The 17,203-nt window shown below is 43.2% G+C and overlaps 1 protein-coding gene across 1 annotated transcript in view; it reads left to right on the top strand.

Moving 5' to 3' along the window:
* The window catches only part of COL12A1 (collagen type XII alpha 1 chain), a 384,763-nt gene that overhangs the window by 46,029 nt on the left and 321,531 nt on the right, over positions 1-17,203 (top strand). Inside the window, 3 exon segments of the mRNA XM_030199047.1 lie at positions 6,280-6,453; positions 10,991-11,281; positions 14,299-14,901. Of these exon segments, the coding sequence (XP_030054907.1) occupies positions 6,280-6,453; positions 10,991-11,281; positions 14,299-14,901 (1,068 nt within the window).

The raw sequence follows: 17,203 nt of genomic DNA, 5'->3' as shown, positions 1-17,203 counted from the left end.
AGGAGACTGGGCTAATGAGATTCCTAAAAGGATCTTTATAATTTCAAGTAGGGCTATTGATTAATCATGTTAACTAATATGATTAATGCATGAATTTTCTGTGCAATTATAAATTATAATCACAATGAATAAAAAGCCCAGGTCGGGGCTGTACCTCCAACCTCTATCCCCTGGTGGACTGGTAGTTTTCTCCTTCCCTTCCTTCTTTCCCCTCCAACCATTTTAAAAACTTGCCTGTGTCACGCGCAGCACCTGCAATGCAAGCAGGCTTCCTTCGCCAACCCTTAGATCCTTCCTGAAGCAGCATCCTGCCTCCTCTGATGTAACTTCCTGTTTCTGAGAGAGCAGGACACGGCTGCAAGACGGCTCTTGGATCTGGCGGGGGAAGCTTGCTTGCATTGAAGGTGCTGTGAGTGACACAGGCAAGTTTAAAAAAATGGTTGGAGAGGGATGAAGGATGGGAGAGAAAGAGAACTGCCAGATCAGACTGCTGAGTGGGGGTGTCAGAGGTACACTTAACACAAGCTTAATTGTGAGATTAATCAGAATTTAAAATGGTAATTTCCAACAGGCCTAATTTAAGGTAGGAAAAATGTACAACAAGATAGTGATCAGGGCAGAAAAATAGCTAGGGTAAATGGAGAGAAGTATAGCTAGTAGAAATGATGAGGTGGTTATATTATTGTACTAGTTGTTAGTGAGACCTCACTTTTGAGTATTGTGGTCACCTCTGGAGGCCATGCTATTGAAAAGAAATAAACTAAGTTGAGGTGCAGTCCAGAAAGGAGCTACCACAATGGTGCAGCCTCTACATCAGAAGCCCTATGAGATGCGATTTAGAAATCTAAAGATGAATCTCCTCTTAAAGGAGAACTGAGAGGAGATATGATTACTACATTCAAATACCTAAAATATATCAATAATGCAGAAGAAGCAAACTTGTTCCAAGGAAAAGAAATTTCTAGAATAATGGGACATGACATAAGGCTCTGAGGAGGAAGATAGAGGAGTAAGGTCAGGAAGTGTTTATAGCACTGCATTAGATTGATTCACCAAAGAAAGTTGGTCCTTCCAGAATGAATTGCAAATTAGTTAATCTGAAAGTTTAGAAATCTTAGTGGAAAAACAGACAACGTGGCTGAGTTCCTGGTAGAATCAATTAGCAACTGAATCTGTTTGGTAGGCTGCAAGAACTTTAGAAGCCTTAGTGGAAACTCAGATGTTTACCTATCTGGCAGGCTGAGCAAAGAACCCTGGAGACACTCTAGTAATGATAGCTATTTCGATTAGTCTGGGATGATGGAATCTGACCAGCAGCTGGATTGGTTTGAAAAACTATAAGCCTTAATGGAAACTCAAGTGCTCATAGAGGTTGCGTCTTTTGGAAATTAGTCTGCTTAAATAACTGGATATTTAAATTATTATGGCTCTTTATTGGGCATTGGAGCTATGGGGAGATGAGGGATCCAAGTGAGGCTCTGGTATAATCATCTATCCAAAATGGTGGAATGCAAAGTATTATGACATAAGAAATTATCCTGGATAAGGACAAATTATGGTGAAGCTGGAATGTGTTGTTGGCAGTAAGGGCACAAATAAAAGGAGGTCCAAGTCTTCCACAAACAAGCCAAAAGCAGCAAAGTACACAGGGGTGGAAGAAAACCAAGTCCAAAAGATCAGTCCTGAATCCACGGTGGTAAGAGCACCAAACTCACAGTTTATTGGGACCCTACACGATCCATGTTTCGGCTATAAAGCCTTCCTCAGGGGTCAACAAATTGACGTGTATAGATTTTGCTTATGAACCTCTCAAAATGAGGAGGAATGAGCTACGCGGTGCAGTCCACAATCCACGGTGAGAGAGTAAGGACAGAGAAACTGGGCAGACTGGATGAGCTGGTGGTTTACTATCAGGCTTATTTTTGAAAGGGATCGCCGACGATCTTCCGACACAAATTGGGAGATCACTTGCGATCTCTCAATCCCTGCCAAATCGGTATTATCAAAAGCCGATTTTGGCCGGCTTCAACTGCTGTTTTGTCGTGGTGCTGGCCAACCTTCAAGGGGGCGTGTTAGGAGGGTAGCGAAGGTGGGACGGGGGCATGGGTACAAGATGGCTGGCTTCGCCTTATAATGGAAAAAAAGAGGCTGCCTTGAACGAGCATTTCACCAGCTGGACTTGGTCCATTTATTTTTAGGACCAAGTCTGGAAAAAGTGCCCCAACTGACCAGATGACCACCAGAGGGAAGCGGGGATCACCTCCCCTTACTCCCCAAGTGGTCACCAACCCCCTCCCACACACGCACAAAAAAAAATTTAAACATTTTTTGCCAGCCTGTATGCCAGCCTCCAATGTCATACCCAGCTCCCTGACAACAGTATGCAGGTCCCTGGAGCAGTTTTTAGTGGGTGCAGTGCACTTCAGGCAGGTGGACCCAGGCCCATCCCCCCCCCACCTGTTACACTTGTGGTGGTTAATGTTGAGCCCTCCAAAACCCACTGTACCCACATGTAGGTGCCCACCTTCACCCCTTAGGGCTATGATAATGGTGTAGACTTGTAGGCAGTGGGTTTTGGGGGGGGGGATATGGGGGGCTCAGCACTCAAGGGAAGGGTGCTATGTACCTGGAAACTAATTTTATTTTATTTTTAAAGATTTTTTAAGTGCCCCCTAGGGTGCCCGGTTGGTGTCCTGGCATGTCAGGGGGGCCAGTGCACTACAAATGCTGGCTCCTTCCACGGCCAAATGCCTTGCATTTCACCAGGTTTGAGATGGCTGGGTCCGGTTTCCATTATGGCTGAAAATCGGAGCCAGCCATCTCATCTAAACCCAGCGATCCGCCGGCGATCCTGTTCCAAACCCGGTGAGCGACTTGGCCGGCGCCAAGCGTATTTCGAAAATACGCTTGGCTCTGCCCACTTGATTAGCCAGCCCTGAAGATGGCCGGCCATCTATTTGGCTGGTGCCGATCGATTATGCCCCTCTATGTTGCTTATACATTAAGGGCTAGGTTTACTAAGCAGCGCTATGGATGCCTTAGCGTTTTTAATACATGTAAATGGTGTACGCGCATTAAACGCTAAAGCACCCATAGAAATGTATAGGCGTGTTAGCATTTAGCGAGCCTTAAATGTACAGGCGCGTTAAAAATGCTAATACACCTTAGTAAACATACCCCTAAATGTGCTGCTCTTTCTAGTTCAACAACATAGGAAGCAATGCAAAAAATAAAAATAAACAGAAATTCTGTACAGCTGGAAACTGACCAAGAGGCTCATTTTCAAAGCACTTAGACTTACAAAATTACATAGAGGGGCATTTTCGAAAGGGACGCCCATGTTTTGATTTAGATGTCCTCGCAAAATGTCCCAATCTAGGGACGTGGAAACCCGTATTTTTGAAACAAGATGGACATCCATCTTTTGTTTTGAAAATCCCGCCACGGACATCCAAATCCTTAAATTTGGACATCCCTAGATTTGGTCGTCCCTAGACTTGGTCGTTTCTGATTTTCGGCGATAATCAAAACCAAGGACGTCCATCTCAGAAACGACCATTTGGTTGTGGGAGGAGCCAGCATTTGAAGTGCACTGGTCCCCCTGACATTCCAGGACACCAACCGGGCACCCTAGGGGCACTGCAGTGGACTTCATAAATTGCTCCCAGGTACATACAGTGGGGGAAATAAGTATTTGATCCCTTGCTGATTTTATAAGTGTGCCCACTGACAAAGACATGAGCAGCCCATAATTGAAGGGTAGGTTATTGGTAACAGTGAGAGATAGCACATCACAAATTAAATCCGGAAAATCACATTGTGGAAAGTATATGAATTTATTTGCATTCTGCAGAGGGAAATAAGTATTTGATCCCCCACCAACCAGTAAGAGATCTGGCCCCTACAGACCAGGTAGATGCTCCAAATCAACTCGTTACCTGCATGACAGACAGCTGTCGGCAATGGTCACCTGTATGAAAGACACCTGTCCACAGACTCAGTGAATCAGTCAGACTCTAACCTCTACAAAATGGCCAAGAGCAAGGAGCTGTCTAAGGATGTCAGGGACAAGATCATACACCTGCACAAGGCTGGAATGGGCTACAAAACCATCAGTAAGACGCTGGGCGAGAAGGAGACAACTGTTGGTGCCATAGTAAGAAAATGGAAGAAGTACAAAATGACTGTCAATCGACAAAGATCTGGGGCTCCACGCAAAATCTCACCTCGTGGGGTATCCTTGATCATGAGGAAGGTTAGAAATCAGCCTACAACTACAAGGGGGGAACTTGTCAATGATCTCAAGGCAGCTGGGACCACTGTCACCACGAAAACCATTGGTAACACATTACGACATAACGGATTGCAATCCTGCAGTGCCCGCAAGGTCCCCCTGCTCCGGAAGGCACATGTGACGGCCCGTCTGAAGTTTGCCAGTGAACACCTGGATGATGCCGAGAGTGATTGGGAGAAGATGCTGTGGTCAGATGAGACAAAAATTGAGCTCTTTGGCATGAACTCAACTCGCCGTGTTTGGAGGAAGAGAAATGCTGCCTATGACCCAAAGAACACCGTCCCCACTGTCAAGCATGGAGGTGGAAATGTTATGTTTTGGGGGTGTTTCTCTGCTAAGGGCACAGGACTACTTCACCGCATCAATGGGAGAATGGATGGGGCCATGTACCGTACAATTCTGAGTGACAACCTCCTTCCCTCCGCCAGGGCCTTAAAAATGGGTCGTGGCTGGGTCTTCCAGCACGACAATGACCCAAAACATACAGCCAAGGCAACAAAGGAGTGGCTCAGGAAGAAGCACATTAGGGTCATGGAGTGGCCTAGCCAGTCACCAGACCTTAATCCCATTGAAAACTTATGGAGGGAGCTGAAGCTGCGAGTTGCCAAGCGACAGCCCAGAACTCTTAATGATTTAGAGATGATCTGCAAAGAAGAGTGGACCAAAATTCCTCCTGACATGTGTGCAAACCTCATCATCAACTACAGAAGACGTCTGACCGCTGTGCTTGCCAACAAGGGTTTTGCCACCAAGTATTAGGTCTTGTTTGCCAGAGGGATCAAATACTTATTTCCCTCTGCAGAATGCAAATAAATTCATATACTTTCCACAATGTGATTTTCCGGATTTAATTTGTGATGTGCTATCTCTCACTGTTACCAATAACCTACCCTTCAATTATGGGCTGCTCATGTCTTTGTCAGTGGGCACACTTACAAAATCAGCAAGGGATCAAATACTTATTTCCCCCACTGTAGCTCCCTTACCTTGTGTGCTGAGCCCCCCAACCCCCCCAACCCCCTACCCACAACTGTACACCACTACCATAGCCCTTACGGGTGAAGTGGGGCACCTAGGTGTGGGTACAGTGGGTTTGTGGTGGGCTTTGGAGGGCTCACTGTTTCCTCCACAAATGTAACAGGTGTGTGTGGGGGGTATGGGCCTGCCTGGGTCCACCTGCCTGAAGTGCACTGCACCCACTAAAACTGCTCCAGGGACCCGCATACTGCTGTCATGGACCTGAGTATGACATCTGAGGCTGGCATAGAGGCTGGCATAGAGGCTGGCAATCAATATTTTGAAAGATATTTTTTGAGGGTGGGAGGGGGTTAGTGACCACTGGGGGAGTAATAGGAGGTCATCCCCGATTCTCTCCGGTGGTCATCTGGTCATTTCGGACACCTTTTTATGCCTTGGTCGTAAGAAAAAGACGACCAGGTAAAGTCGTCCAAGTGTGTTCATCAGGGACGTCCTTGTTTCTTTCGATTATGGGTCAAGGACATCCAAGTGTTAGGCACGCTTGGGGACATCCAAAATTGGCTTTCAGTTTTACCAATTTGGACGACCCTGGGAGAAGGACGTCCAAATGAGCCCAATAGTAACCTAAGGAACTTTGTAAGTCTAAGTGCTTTGAAAATACATATATAAAACTCCTTATATTTTCAATTTTTCCTGACAGAAAATGTGACTGCATGACCATGACCTCCACCCCTCAAAAAAAAAAAAACCTGAATCAGGTTCACAGCAAAGACTGCACAGAGCAGCTGCCCATTGTGCAAGTTAGTTATTAAAAAATCTATGAGGAACTATGCCACTGTCAGAGAAGAAAATGGCTGACATATGATGGCATTCTAAAAGAAATATCTAGCTTCCCTGTGCTTTCTGTATTTGTAATCACGACTCATGAAATTCACTAGAGATGTCCAGGCAGGTTTGTTTTCCCCAAGGGCATGCTCTAATTTTAATCACTATTACCATCTTTCTAGGAATCAAATCTGCAGATGCCAGAGAGCTCAAGCAAATGGCATCCTTACCTTCCCTGAAACATGTTTTCAATGTGGCCAATTTTGATGCAATTGTGGACATCCAGAATGAAATCATCTCTCAGGTGTGCTCAGGAGTGGATGAACAGCTAAATGAGCTTGTTAGTGGTGAAGAAGGTAAGATATTTTGTGAAATGTTAATACAAGGTATAGAGTGACATTTTAGAAAGGATGTTCAGATCGGAACTGAGATATCCAGGATGTCTCAAGTTCTGCAAGTAGTTAAGAATAGGATCTGCTGATGTAAAGCATGTTCTAAAATGCATGGAGAAATAGATGCTTATGTGCTGGTTATGTGTGGCATGAAAGTGTATTTTAGAAAAATAAATGTCTAAAATATAATTGAGTCAAAATGGTCACTTAAACATTTATATAATGTTGTGGGATAGCAAAATAACCATTTATGTGCCTGAATATAAACATTCATCTTAGCCATTTTGTTTATCTAGTTATTTAAAAATTTGTATTCTGCTCTATCAACAATCTTCTAGGCAGATTACACCATCAACAAACATAATAATCTTACCTAATGAATAGTACCTAGAAACATAAACATTTATTTTCCTGAAGCTGTCACTGAGCCTGGTATTCCATGGGGGATTATCTCTTCTAATTCCTGTAGTGGAGCACTACTTTATAGGATCACTTTTATGAAACCTAGACATCCTAGATAGTTGATATCAATCCCAACATCGATCTGTTAGTATATAGATGTTTATTCCCCTTCTGAAATGGAAAATACTGTTAATTTTTAGGCCTGCTGTTGTCCCACCCAAAACACACCCAGACCACACCCCTTTGCCATTGTGGACACTTTCAGTTTTAGGTGTGTATATCCCAGTTTTGTAAAATCAAAACATAGACGCTTACGCAAGGTTAACATTTACGAGCCGGTTTATGCATGTCTGAAATGCAAATGATGCTTTTAAAGAAAGTGCCATAGCCTATTACATATAGGGTCTTATTAAATAATTATTTTGTTCTATTAGCGCAGATGGCCTAAAGTCCTTCTTGAACAAGGCATATGAAGTCCAAGGTTGTATAGGTCATCTAGGTCAGAAAAAGGAAGCCCATGTCAGGACCTTTAAAATAAGCAAAATATTTTACAAAAGGCACACATGTAAAACATTTATAAGGACAAAGGAAAGCATATGTGTGGCTGCAATGGGATTACGCATTTCAGAAAAACACACTTGGGGCTAGGCACATGTAAATGCTGGAAATTATGCGTGTAGATGGCGGATCCTGCAACCTACTTGTGTAAATGGCAGATTTTACAAAACTGAGGGGTCCTTTTAGAAAGCCGTGGTAAAACGTGGCCTGCGGTAGTGTGGGCGCATCTTTTGGGCATGCGCTGGGCCACTTTTTACCATGGCTGGGATAAAGGCTATTTTTTAATGGGCCGGGAAATGGGCCTGCGCTAATATTAAAACTAATGTGCAGCTATTTATGGCCTGAGTTCTTACCACCACCCATTAACTTAGTGGTAAGGGCTCACATTCTACCAACGCGGTAACCATGCAGTGCACGCCAACGTGGGTGTGCTGCTGGTTACCGCCAGGAATGCCCCCCACAGTAGAAAATAGAAAATTATTTTCTTTTTGCAGGATTCAGCATGCGCCAAAATCAGAATTATTGCCAGATGCACACACTACCCCGGCGGTAGTGCCGATTGGGTGTAACATATATAGTAACATACATAGTAGATGACGGTAGAAAAAGACCTGCATGGTGCATCCAGTCTGCCCAACAAGATAAACTCATATGTGCTACTTTTTGTGTATACCTTACCTTGATTTGTACCTGTCCTTTTCAGGGCACAGACCGTGTAAGTCTGCCCAGCACTATCCCCGCCTCCCAACCACCAGCCCCTCCTCCCACCACGATTGGGTGTATACTACCCGTGCGTTAGCCCTCCCACATCTTTATAAAAGGGCCCCTGAATGTCCAAGGGGAGCAAGTTAGAGAGCCAAGCTTGAAAACTTTTGGTATCATCAGGGCCCATACTTCTAAATTTTATGGTTGGTGGTAAAAAGTGGTGTGGTTGATCGAACAGACCACTTTAAAGGTTAATACACAAAAGAAAACAAAAAAGAAACGTAAGGTAATACCTTTTATTGGATTAATTTAATCCGTTTTTCATTGGCTTTGGGAGGCCAAAACCTCCTTTCTAAGGCCAGGCCAAAACATGAACAGGCTTGATCTTCCAGCACACGGGATTAACCTAATGGGCTGATAGAGACACTGCTGTTGAATCTGTGGCCTTTTAGTTTCATTTTTATTGTGAGATTTTACCCAACTAATGTCTCATAGGTGCGTACTGGGGAACATTCTATTATTATCTGTGAGAATTAATTTCACAAGAAGGAGTATTGCCTTATTTTGGAATATGCAAGTGGTTGGAATCGTGGAGGAAATCGTCTGCAGGACGAGTGACTAGCAACAGAATGATATGCAGGTTACATAAGTACATAAGTACATAAGTAGTGCCATACTGGGAAAGACCAAAGGTCCATCTAGCCCAGCATCCTGTCACCGACAGTGGCCAATCCAGGTCAAGGGCACCTGGCACGCTCCCTAAACGTTTCTGATGTTTTTCTCAGTGGTGCCAACAAGTCACTTTCACATTGATCCTTTCCATTTGGAAGAATGCCAAAGCATGAAGAATATCACTGTAATACAGTTTTAATGCAAAGCCAACACACATTTTTGGTGATCTGAAGCTCTCTTTTTACGTAGGAAGATAAGAATCACTATGCTGCCATATCAACATTTTATGTGATGCATCTTGTCTCCAACTGTGTCATTGTACAAGAATGGGGCATGCATAGAGTGGTCCATCCTCTGACAATCCCATCTATTTAGCATGAAATAAAGTTCTAGAAAACTAATAACACTGGTGCCGTGCGTCTTCATTTGTCTAGACCAAGGGTTCTCAACCTAGTCCTTGGGACATACTTAGCCAATCAGGTTTTTAGGATATCCACAATGAATATGCAGGAAATAAATCTGCATACACTACCTGCTTTCTATGTTAACCTATCTCATGCATATTGATTGCAAACCACAATGCCACTATATGGGAACCTCAATTTCAATATAGTTGTAACATCAATCGCATACAAATATAATTGCAACAATAACCAATTAGAAAAACTCCTTTATTCATATGCATACAAATATTTTTAAAAAATATCTCAACATTGTTAATCTGGTGATAGTGCTATAGGCCTACTTCAATATATACACTTATACTCACACACACTCTCAAACCTCAATAGTAACTATAGCTTATTAATAATAGCACACATTCTCTCATGTAACAAACAACGAAAAGTCTCAATGAACAAACAATGAACAATATTTTTTCAAAATTCTGTTCCACCAAGTCCACGATGTTCAACAACGCGACAATGGCGGTATCAATGTCTACCAACAACAAAAATGTGATCAATGGACTCTCATCATATCAGCAAGTTCATGAAAGGCTGTAAATTATGACAGAACAAAATATTCAAGTTCCCAATGTCCATGAATGGAGGGGCAACTTAGTAGATTGTTGTCATAATCAAATCCACTCATAGAGCCGAGGTATCCTCATAACTGTTCTTTTCCTTCAATGTGTACTGAACCCATTCATTACGGATATCCTGAAAACTTGACTGGCTAGGTGTGTCCTGAGGACTGGGTTGAGAACCCCTGGTTTAGATAATCCTAGCTTTTAGCGGTAATAGTCTAATGTGCAATGACCCAGGCATTAGAACCCATATTGTTAGATCAGTTGTAAACTATTAAATCTATCTCCTGAAAACACATGGAATCCCTTTGAAAAGCTGTTTTTCTTATTTGGCACTACAGTCTTCTTTGGCAGTAAGTTCCACAGTTCAAGCATGAATTGTGAGAAGAAGTAAGTTCTGATAAATGGATCGTATACCTCCTAGACAGTACTTTGATTTGTAACAATAACAAATTGAAGATGTGGGTCACAAAATAAATCTACTACTTTATTTATAGTAAAAATTAAATCCTAACACAAAAACCCATCATTATAAGAAACTGATATTTTGGTTCACAATTTATTTGTGATAAAACCAGACCAGAACATTTTCTGCCTTTAGTCCTCTCTTAGATATGGATCTTAGGGGCCCTTTTACTAAGGTGCGTCAAAACGTGGCCTGTGGCAGTGCGAGAATATCTTTTGGGTGCGTGCTGGGCCAGTTTTTGCCGTGTCGTGGAAAAAGGGTCTTTTTTAAGTGGCCAGAAAATGGACATGAGGCAAAATAAAAACCAGCTTGTCCATTTTTGGCCTAAGACCTTACCACCACCCATTGACTTAGTGGTAAGGTCTCACATGCTACCCAGGTGGTAGGCATGCAGCGCACATCCTTTGCTGTTTACCACCAGGTAAGTGCCAAATGGTAGAAAATAGAAAATATTTTCTTCCATATGTTTTCAGCGCACGCCAAATTCTGAATTACTACCCAGGGCATGCAGTAGCTGGGTGGCAATGCCAATTTGGTGCATGCTGGATGCGCGTAGGCCCTTACACGCCTTTGTAAAAGGGCCCCTCAGTTTGCCGTGCTTCTTTTGAACTGTACTCTGCTGTCCATGTACTGTTTGATTAATGTTTTCTTTTTCTTATTACAATTTGTAGTGGTAGAGCCTCCTTCAAACTTAGATGTCTCGGAAGTCCAAGCAAAATCTATGAGGATAAACTGGAATGCATCTCCTAGCCAAGTAACAGGTTACAGGGTTCAACTCATCCCAATGATACCAGGAAGTAAACAGCATGCATTGAACGTAGGCCCGCAAATTACCAGTCTAAATGTCAAAGATCTTTCTCCAGATACAGAATACCAGATAAATGTGTTTGCAATGAAAGAACTGACTGCCAGTGAACCAATCTCAACCATGGAAAAAACGCTGGAGGTGAAAGTTCGAGTTGGTAAGTTTTCTTGATGCACAAACATTACTGATGTTGCCAATGTCTATTTACTTTAAAATATCCATAAGATCAATAGATGAGCCATGCTGGGTTGTATTAAATGCCCATTAAGCCCAGAATTTTGTCTCTGACAGATATTCTCAAAGAGTAAATTAATTCCTTTTTCTCACTCACTGGGATAAACAGTGATTTGCCCAAGTCTACCTGTCTAATAATGGGGTATAGACTTTTCCTCCAGCAACTTGTCTAAACAGACATGTTTCAATAAAGACCCCTGATATGAATAGAAAGGCACTTCACTGCAGAAAGCACAAGTCACCAAGAAAGAGTAGTGAGTCCACAAGAAAGGCAGTTCAGAATACAAATTAGAATGTACTAAATTTCAAAATTCAAAGACCCAACATGTTTCAGCTAGCCACCTGCTTCAGCAGAACATCATAACACCATTAACACTCACCTAAAACAAGATAAGGCCTGTCATGTAGGTCTTTCTTGGAAAAGGGTCTTTATGAATGTGATCATTGCTTTCGGTGTGTATTAGCAGTGTTATGATGTTCGCCTGAAGCAAGTGGGCCTATATTCAGTGCATGGACTGTGTTTTTTGTAGACTTACTGCTCTTTCTTGGTGATCAGTATAGACCCCTAACAAAGCAAGACTGTTCCTTATTTTATTTACTCGTCTGCAATGCCTGCAACTTAGTTACAGGTCAAAGAAGGCAACATGAGCAAGGATGAAAGGACATACTGCTATTTCAAGTGCAATTCTAGTCTGATAGCCTGGTGATGGTCTCAGTGAACAGAAACAATAAAGTGATCAACCTATAGACTATAGCTATAGAACCTAAAGGAACCCAAAGGGGGTAATTCTATAATGAGCTGTCTAGATTTAGACATGCATAAATGCTAGTATTTTAGGCATTTATGTGCATATGTGAACACATATGATGAATAAATGGTAATATTATGGCTGTATGCTATTCTATAAGTGCACAAAGCTTCAATGGTGCATGCTTTACAAGTTGGCATTCACATAGGCGGAGTGTGGGTGGAATGTAGGTGGGGCACATGATTCGGTATGTAAATTATAGAATACTGTAATTACACAATTCTTTGGCAATCTAGGCACAAGCATTTACACGAGCTCTATGGCTGGTGTAAGTGCTTGGTAGGTGTAATGCGAGCATGCTGTAAAGGAAAGTAGGAAAGTAGAATACGCTTCAAATGGGTGGGGGGGGGGAGGAAGGGTCTAAAAATAGGATTGATTGACCTTCAGTCTGTCCCAATATGGCAATGCTTATCAAACATATAAACGGCGAGTGACCGTACTCACTGCAAATGCGCAGTAGAGACTTCCCTCTCTGTCCCACCCCCGCGTCAATACGTGATGACGGCGGGGGCGGGACAGAGAGGGAAACTGCGCCGCCGACGTTGCTACCGCTCCCCCCCCCACTCGGAGTCGCCGCCGCCACCCCTCCACCCCTCCACCCCTCCACCCGGCCCGGGCCCTCTCTTCCCTTCTGAACTTACAGATCCATTCGCCGAACGCAGCAACGCACATCAGCTGAGCTGCAGTGAACCCTTCCTTCTTTGCCTGTGGCCCCGCCCTCCTGTGACGTAACGTTAGCGAGGGCGGGACACACACAGGCAGAGAAGGAAGGGGCAGCTCAGCTGATGTGCGTTGCTGCGTTCGGCGAATGGATCTGTAAGTTCAGAAGTGAAGAGAGGGCCCGGACCAGGTGGAGGGGTGGCGGCGGCGACGACTTCGAGGGGGGGGGGGAGCGGTGGCGACTTCGCGGGGGGGGAGGGGAGCGGTGGTGACCGCGGGGGGAGGAAAACCTCTATACCAGCCCGTTTTTACGAGCTCAACGGCTAGTATGCTTATAAAAGGAGCTTGCAATGTAAGTAAAGGTGACACTCTTTTCCTCAGATCCTGTATAGGTTGATCAAAGTTAGGCATGAATTGCAGATACATATATAATGTAATTGGTTAAATTAGTGATGGCAATTAATTATTGGCCTTAACAAGCGTTAATTGGCACTAATTACTGGTTAAACACGTATCTGCTCAGCACCCCATTCTATAACCTGAGCGCCTAATTTACCTCACGCACAATTCCAAAAGGGGTGTGGCTAAGGGACAGGCATGGATGGGTCATGGGCATTCCCAGGATTTAGGCATAGATTTATAGAATACTTCTATTTTCATGCCAAACTGACAGTAGTTAGGCGCAAAAATGACTTAAGCTACTATTCTATAAAGACAGGTCCACAAGAAACTGCCTTTATAGAATTTGCAGTTAACACATATCATCCCAGCACCTAACATAGTAACATAGTAGATGACGGCAGAAAAAGACCTGCATGGTCCATCCAGTCTGCCCAACAAGATAAACTCATATGTGTATACCTTACCTTGATTTGTACCTGCCTTTTTCAGGGCACAGACCGTACAAGTCTGCCCAGCAGTATTTCCCGCCTCCCAACCACCAGTCCCGCCTCCCATCACCGGCTCTGGCACAGACCATATAAGTCTGCCCTCCACTATCCTCGCCTCCCAACCACCAACCTCTCTTCCCCCACCTGCTCCGCCACCGAATTTCGGCTCTAACTTTGAGTACCCTGTACAGAATTTCACCCCCACCCTTTGTGACTTTGATTAAGTCACATTCCATTCCATTGTTTCAGGTACAACTGGATTATAAGCAGAAGCATAGCCAGGTTGAGGGCATGGGGGGAGTGGAGGACAGACTGCCGACGGCACTGGTGCATAGTTTAAATGCGGCAGATCACGTGAAAAATAGGCACCAGTGCTGTCAGAAGTCCATTTGGGGGAACAGTCACTCCCCTGGTGAACCCCTCACCCCCAGCTATGCCTCTGATTATAAGTCAGTTTGGGCAGTGAAATAACTTATGTACCTAAATGTGTCACTTGCCTTGTGCTCAGATTTGGAAAAGACGATAAAATGTGAAAGTGGTATCTGTACGTTTCTTTCTAATGATACTCTTTTCCTTTACAGAATGTGCGGGGGGACTGGATATAAAAGCTGATGTTGTACTTTTAGTGGACGGATCCTATAGCATCGGCATTGCCAATTTTGCTAAAGTGAGAGCGTTTTTGGAAGTGCTGGTTAAAAGCTTTGACATTTCACCCAACAAGGTGCAAATAAGTCTTGTCCAGTATAGCAGGGATCCCCACACGGAATTTACTTTGAACAAATACGATAGGATTGATGATATTCTCCAAGCCATTAACACGTTCCCCTACAGAGGTGGTTCCACTAACACAGGCAAAGCCATGACCTATGTAAGAGAAAAAGTATTTGTTGAAAGCAAAGGAGCAAGACCAGACACCCCAAGAGTCATGATCCTTATCACGGATGGGAAATCATCTGATGCATTTAAAGACCCAGCCCTCAAATTACGGAATTCAGATGTAGAAATATTTGCAGTTGGTGTTAAGGATGCTGTGCGTACTGAGCTGGAAGCCATTGCAACTCCCCCAGCAGAAGCTCATGTATACACTGTAGAGGATTTCGATGCTTTCCAGAAGATATCATTGGAACTTACACAATCTGTTTGCCTTAGGATAGAGCATGGGCTGGAGGTCATTAAGAAGAAAAGTAAGTATTAAGATAAAACAGACAACAAAGCAAATGTAATGGCTGGCTTTGTTAAGTTTGTGGATGAATAACTTTTTTGTTAAACAGTGTGGGGACAATTCTACAAAATGTACTAAAATTGTGCCAAAACGCAGCATGCTCAGCGTGAATTCTTTAATGGCATCTGTGCATCCAGATTCTGTTATAGAATACTAGTATAAGTTGACATTTATGTACCAACATTTAGGTGTGCCCACCTACGCCAGACACACCTAAATGCAGCACTTTAGTGCATAAATGACAGTGTTCTATAAAGTTTGGCACACCTATTCCCTGCCCATGCGCCTCCCCCCTCTCACTCTCACTCACTTTCCCGCTCTCATTCTCATTCTCTCACTCTTACTCTCTCACTCCTATCCAGGAAATCCCATGTTATATAGGATTTGTTTCCATAGCCATTAATAGTATGCCCTGTCATTGGCTGTTGACAGGCTAACATGGAAGTAATGAAGCTTGGCATTTTATGATTGGTCCAGGTTAATGAGGATTATGTCATAGGAATTGGTCCTAAGATGCAAAGGCCTAGTCAGTTTAGCTACTACTACTACTTAACATTTCTAAAGTACTACCAGGGTCACGCAGTGCTGTACAATTTAACAAGGAAGGACAGTCCCTGCTCAAAGGAGCTTACAATCTAAGCATACACAACCCATTCACTGATAGGCCCATCGAAGGTGAGTCTCTATAGATCTACCCTCTGACCACCTTTGTGGGCGGGCATAGTTGTGTGAGATCATCATGACCTAATGACCTTGCACCACGGTTCTTCTGTCCCATGATCTCAACTAGAGTAAACAGTCCAGCTCCACGTTGCAATGCTCTTTGATATACCAGCCTGGATCAATAATGCAGTCAGCTGAATTCTCCTAAGAATACAGTTTAGGCCTGGTCTGGACAGAAAGGAAGCAAAGCCTAATTTAACCTAACTTCCCTATAGCCTATAGGCTCAAAACCACCCCAGAACTAACCATAACAACTTCAATGCTTAGGTTTGAAATTGTGTATGTAATGCAATTAGACTGTGTGGTGATACTGTTGTATAACTTTTCCCCTCTTCCAAATTACTAGATATTACCTACGTACTTGATTTGCTAAGATTTTTGTTCTCAGAGGCACAACCTTGGACCATTTTTCCAGTGGTAATCCTTTTAAAAACCAGAGCCTTCAGGCATTCTTTTTTTATGCACGTTCTAACATGTGCTCATTTAAAAGTTTCTCTATTTAAGCTTCATTTATTTGTCACCATTAAAAACGTGGGAGCAGAAATGCTAAGCATTTTCTCCTTTGCCACAAAATGGGAGAATCACCTTTAGCTTATTTACTAGACTGCCTTTCCTTAAATATGTCAAAGTGGTTTATACTTTAATGGTCTTGAAACTTAAAATTATAACATAACAAAAGTGATAGCACAAAGCAACAGTGAAAGTCTGCCGAAGCAGAGGAACACTGAAATTCCATGAAGACAGACAGACTAACAAAAATACTGGGAAGTAGATCAGGCTGCCCAGGAACAACACAGAGACTTCTAAGGCTGTTAAAACATTTATTTTGGAGACTCGACACAGACCTGTGTTTTGGCAGTTAGCCTGCGTCAGGAGTCTAAATTAAAAACAATGAAACAATCAAATTTACATAATCAAATTATATGCTATCCTTTTAGACTCCTGAAGCAGGCAAACTGCCGAAACACAGGTCTGTGTCGAGTCTCCGAAATAAATGTTTTAACAGCATTAGAAGTCTCCGCGTTGTTCCTGGGCAGCCTGGTCTACTTCCCACTATTTTTGTTAGTCTATAGCACATAGCAAGACAGTGAACAGAGGAGAAGCCTTGTGGTTAGAGAAATGGGCTAAAACCCACAGAAGCCAGCGTTCAGCTCCTACTTCTTCCATGGACGTTAATGGCTGTGGATAAATGACTTTAACCTCATTGCCTCAGGCACAATTTGCTATTTTTGGGGAGGTCTGTAATCAAATGTTGTACAACAAACTTAGAGGTAGACACTCTGCTTGCGGTGGTCAACGTTTTGCTGAGCGCTTCCGGCTTTATGCCTGGATTCAATGCTGAGCCATGTCCAGGCTCCAGCATTGAATAACTGGATATATACAGCCGGCTAAAACTTAGGGGTCCTTTTACAAAGGCATGCTAGTGGTTTTAGGGCATGCTAATCAGTGTCCATAGAAATATATGGGCAACTCGTTTGGCGTGTTCTTATTTTTAGTGTGTGCTAAAAACGCTAGCGCGCCTTTGTAAAAGGACCCCTTAG

Source organism: Microcaecilia unicolor, chromosome 3, assembly GCF_901765095.1.
Source record: "Microcaecilia unicolor chromosome 3, aMicUni1.1, whole genome shotgun sequence".
Lineage (NCBI taxonomy): Eukaryota > Metazoa > Chordata > Amphibia > Gymnophiona > Siphonopidae > Microcaecilia > Microcaecilia unicolor.
The sequence above is the reverse complement of the archived record's forward strand: the minus strand, read 5'-3'. Positions and strand labels throughout refer to the sequence as shown.